Source organism: Aegilops tauschii, chromosome 3, assembly GCF_002575655.3.
Source record: "Aegilops tauschii subsp. strangulata cultivar AL8/78 chromosome 3, Aet v6.0, whole genome shotgun sequence".
NCBI classification, from domain to species: domain Eukaryota; kingdom Viridiplantae; phylum Streptophyta; class Magnoliopsida; order Poales; family Poaceae; genus Aegilops; species Aegilops tauschii.
In genome coordinates this window covers 43442669-43447218 of record NC_053037.3, presented here as the reverse complement: position 1 = coordinate 43447218, position 4550 = coordinate 43442669, and the positions used below count along the sequence as shown (strand labels likewise).

The 4550-nt window shown below is 51.9% G+C and overlaps 1 protein-coding gene across 1 annotated transcript; it reads left to right on the top strand.

Annotated features, from left to right (window-relative positions):
* The first annotated feature begins 529 nt into the window (after positions 1-529).
* LOC123497505 (uncharacterized) lies at positions 530-2238 on the top strand. The gene has a single exon (XM_073495891.1). It carries the CDS (start codon positions 621-623, stop codon positions 1281-1283), a length of 663 nt encoding a protein of 220 aa, XP_073351992.1. The 5' UTR covers positions 530-620; the 3' UTR covers positions 1284-2238.
* The last annotated feature ends 2312 nt before the right edge of the window (positions 2239-4550 follow it).

The window sequence follows — 4550 nt, the reverse complement described above, 5'->3', positions numbered from 1 at the left end:
CGGTTAAGTAGCTAATCAGTTTTTTTCTTAAATTCCGTTATTTGTTTTCTTAAAATTCGTTATTTTATTTCCTAAAGCAAATTGCATTGATGGAAGAAATCGGTTAATTTAGGAAAGTTAGACATGTGTTTTTTTGTACCTTAGAAAAGTGCTGGTTTACAAAGAAAGCATGGAGAAGAAAATAAATCCGTAGAAAAAGGATGATGAGAAGGGACAAAAAAACCAGTCAAGAAAAAAACCAGATGAAAGTGGTGAAATGAAAAAAATCTGAACGCAATCCTATTAACTGCGTCATTACAAATAAAAATAGAGATTCAGGTGTCAAAATCTGACGAGTAGCCTCACGATGGGAGGCTATGCGCCCTATCCCCATAACACCCGAACATCAGGCACCAGCACATGGCAAATCCAACGTGAAAGTCCCGTTCGTTTAGAATTTTCGCCGGGCACCTCGCTGCTTTGCCGCTGCTGTCCGTCAGGGATCGGGTTCTCTTCCCTCATCCAAAGCCGCCACCCACCTGCTGCTAGCTCACGTCACGTAGCTAGCTTTCTTCCTCCTGCCACTCCCAGCCCCGGTCCAACAAGATCCATCTAGCTCAAGAAACCAGGCTGAGCGAGCCATGTGCTGCAGCGAGTGCGGCTGCTACGACGCATTCTGCGACCGCTGCTGCCCCTGCGTCTCCTACGACGCGCGCGAGGCCATCCTCTGCTGCGCCGCCTGCCTCGCCGTCCTCGCCGGCGCCGTCCTCCTGGCCGTGCTCCTCGCCGCCTACGGCTTCATCCGCCACGCCGAAGTCATCGTCCGGGACGCCTCCCTCACGCGCCTCGCGCTCGCCGTCTCCCCGGCCACCGCGTTCGCCTACAACCTCTCGCTCACGCTCACCGTCCGGAACAAGAACTGGGCCATGAGCGTCAAGAACACCAAGCAGCTCGAGGCCCGCTACAGCTTCGACGGCCAGCCCTTCGAGCGGATCAGGCTCGCCGAGGCGGGGTCCACGCAGCCCGCCGGCGACACCCAGGTGTACCACCTCGTCTCCGGCGACGACGGCGGCTACGTCGCGCTAGGCAACGCCGGCGTGGCCGAGTTCAAGGCGGAGAACGCGACGGGGATGTTCAAGGTGGAGGTGGCGGTGTCGGGCGAGGTCAGGTACCAGGCGCACTACACCAAGTGCAAGTTCGAGGCCAAATGCCCGCTGGTGCTGCAGCTCGCGCCGCCGGGCACGCCGGCCGTCGTGTTCCAGGAGGTCAAGTGCAAGCCCGTCACAGCCGACAAGAACTGCTAGTGAATTTAGGAGTGACTGATTGATTGATTGCTTCGTCGGTTTTTTTTTTTTTTTGAACTTTGCTTCGTCGTTTTCAGTAGTAAAAAGAGTTACTGTATTTCGCTTTTTTGTTTCGAAATGTTGGTAGATTGTCCCCACTTTGTGGGTGCTTTTCCACTTAGATCATTGGGGGTTGCTTTTCACTGTCGCATAAACTTTATTATCTACATATAGTTATGGACGACAAATCTCTACTATTAAAGAAGAGTTGGTGTATCACGTCCGCCTTCTCTTTGACTTTTTCCTTCCCATGCCCCTTCATTCTTTGATTTATTTGTTATTTTTCTAGTAATCTCACCCGATGGTGCAAAAAATAATAATACAAATAGAGTAACTTGGAATAATCTAAATCAAATTGGTACTTCCCCAAAACCATGCCATGCATTGACTCAATGAAATCAAATCTTATCAAAATCTCAGTCAAATCAAAAAAACTCTTGCCTTTCACTACCCATACCCAAATCAAATCAAATCTCACCAAAAACTCAACTGAATCAAAACTTTTTTGACTTCTCCTATCCATGCTCAATAAAATTAAATCTTACCAAAATCCATAATGTGGTGGATGTCTATATTATTAAATCTATATTGTCTTTACTAAAAGGCGTGGTCGGCCCTCCAATCAAGCATGGTAGGGGCCTTAGTAAAGTGGGCCCCCCTCTCTCCCCTTCTATTCGTCATTGCAATAGATCCCCTTCAACATCTTCTTGACTTGGAAACTATAAGGGGGCCTTCTCCGCAAGATTCGACGTCGTGGTACCTTGATTCGAACCTCCCTATACGTGGACGGTGTGGCGGTTTTCATGGCACCCATCAAGTGTGATATTAACAACCTCTCCGGTATCCTATAATGTTTCGGCGATACCACGAGCCTCGCTACCAACTTTCAAAGAGCTTGGTCGTCCCAATTTGTTGTGGCTACCTCAATCTTGGGTGAATCCTTCAAAATCTTCCTGCCGCAAAGAACCTCCTTCCCGATGAGACACTTAGGGCTTCCCCTCTCGGTTTGGCTTTCAGTACCTTGAAGACAAAGTGGCATCCAATCTAATTCCTTGGGATGGGGGCAACATCACCACCATTGGGTGTGTCACCTTACTACATCACCCACCCTCATCATCCATCTGAGTACCCTCCACAATAATAACAAGATCGAGCGTGCCTTCCTTTGGTCCGGTTCGAACAAAACCACCAGGGCGAAATGCAAAGTGAATTGGGGCTTGGTATACCGTCCTTTTGAAAGAAGGGAACTAGGAGTGCCGAACACCGGAAAATTCGCACGCCCCCTAAGGTTGTGATGAGGAAGGCCTTGATCTCTTATATGCCTCCACCATCATCACCGTACGCAGTGGTTCTAGGACACCCTTTTGGGAGGCGCCATGGGTGCACGACCAGAAGCCCAAAGAGACCGCCCCTCTCATCTACGAGGCATCCACTAGGAGATGCTAGAGGAAAAAAACGGAAAGTGGGTGGGGGGCTATCCATGGAGATGCTTGGGTATCAAAAATTTAAGATCGGGGCCAACTTCTCCAAAGATCACATGCAACAAATTATTGATCTTTGGACACTCCTACGAGATTTCCAGTTTGATGAGCATGCGGAGGATGACATAGTTTGGAAGCAAACGGAAATTGGGCTATACTTGGCGGCTTCCGCTTATTTGGCGCAATACATGGGAAATTTCTACTTGCCTATAGAGCAGACGATTTTGGAAGGCTTATGCCCCTCCCAAGGTCAAGCTTTTTGCTTGGTTGGCTATCCAGGATAGGATTTGGACCGCCGATCAGTTGGTCAAGCGAGGTTGGCCAAATTGTAGTCTTTGCCGCCTTTGCAAAAGAGAACAAGAATCCGGGATGCATCTTTTCTTCAAGTGCCACTTTACCCTTTGCCTTTGAAACTTTGCAAATGAGACTACACCTTGGGAACATTGACACTGTTGGGGAACGTAGTAATTTCAAAAAAATTCCTATGCACACGCAAGATCATGGTGATGCATAGCAACGAGAGGGGAGAGTGTTGTCCACGTACCCTCGTAGACCGAAAGCGGAAGCGTTAGCACAACGCGGTTGATGTAGTCGTATGTCTTCACGATCCGACCGATCAAGTACCGAACGCACGGCACCTCCGAGTTCTGCACACGTTCAGCCCGATGACGTCCCTCAAACTCCGATCCAGCCGAGTGTTGAGGGAGAGTTTCGTCAGCACGACGGTGTGGTGACGATGATGATGTTCTACCGACGCAGGGCTTCGCCTAAGCACCGCTACAGTATTATCGAGGTGGACTATGGTGGAGGGGGCACCGCACACGGCTAAAAGATCAAATCAATTGTTGTGTCTTTGGGGTGCCCCCTGCCCCCGTATATAAAGGAGCAAGGGGGGAGGTGCGGCCGGCCAGGAGGAGTCCTACTCCCACCGGGAGTAGGAATCCCTCCCTTTTCCTTGTTGGGTTAGGAGAGGAGAGGGAAGGAGAGAGGGGGAAAGGAAAGGGGGGCGCCACCCCCCCTCCTTGTCCAATTCGGACTTGGGGGGGAGGGGCGCGCGGCTGCCCCTTGGCCGCCTCTCCTCTTCCACCAATTGGGCCCATGAGGCCCAATAGCCTCCGGGGGGGTTCTGGTAACCCCCCGGTACTCCCGTATATATCCTATAACCCTCGGAACCATTCCGGTGTCCGGATATAGTCATCCAATATATCAATCTTCATGTCTCGACCATTTCGAGACTCCTTGTCGGAGTAAATGGCCACGGGTAGCCTAACCGACCACCCCTGGCTCTTCAGAAAATTTATCAGGCCTTTGGGCCTTCAAGCGCTCCAAGCATTTGGGCCGCCTTCCCCGGCCGGCTACCACTAAAGCCGACTCCCGGAAGGCGACCCAGCCTCACCGACTCCAAGAAGCCGGCCAAGAAGGACGCCGACTCCTAGAAGCCGGCCAAGACCACAACCACTCCTACATAACGACGACCTGATGGGGCATGGCCACAGTGCGGCCCACGACCCCCGAAGCCCGAGGCGGGCATGGCTACAGGAGGCCGTACGGGAGGGATGTCTCCCGTGCGACCCAGCACTGTAGCCACGCCAGCCATGACGTCATCCACGACCCCCTCCTGTACGGCCCAAGGACTGCGGGCCCCTTCAGCCAGAGAGAGGCGTGAAGGCGGCCCGGCTCTTCCTAGTCGGCCGAGAGTATAGCCGGCCTCCAGAAGCCGGCCACTCCCTTCCTCGAAGCAGGAGCC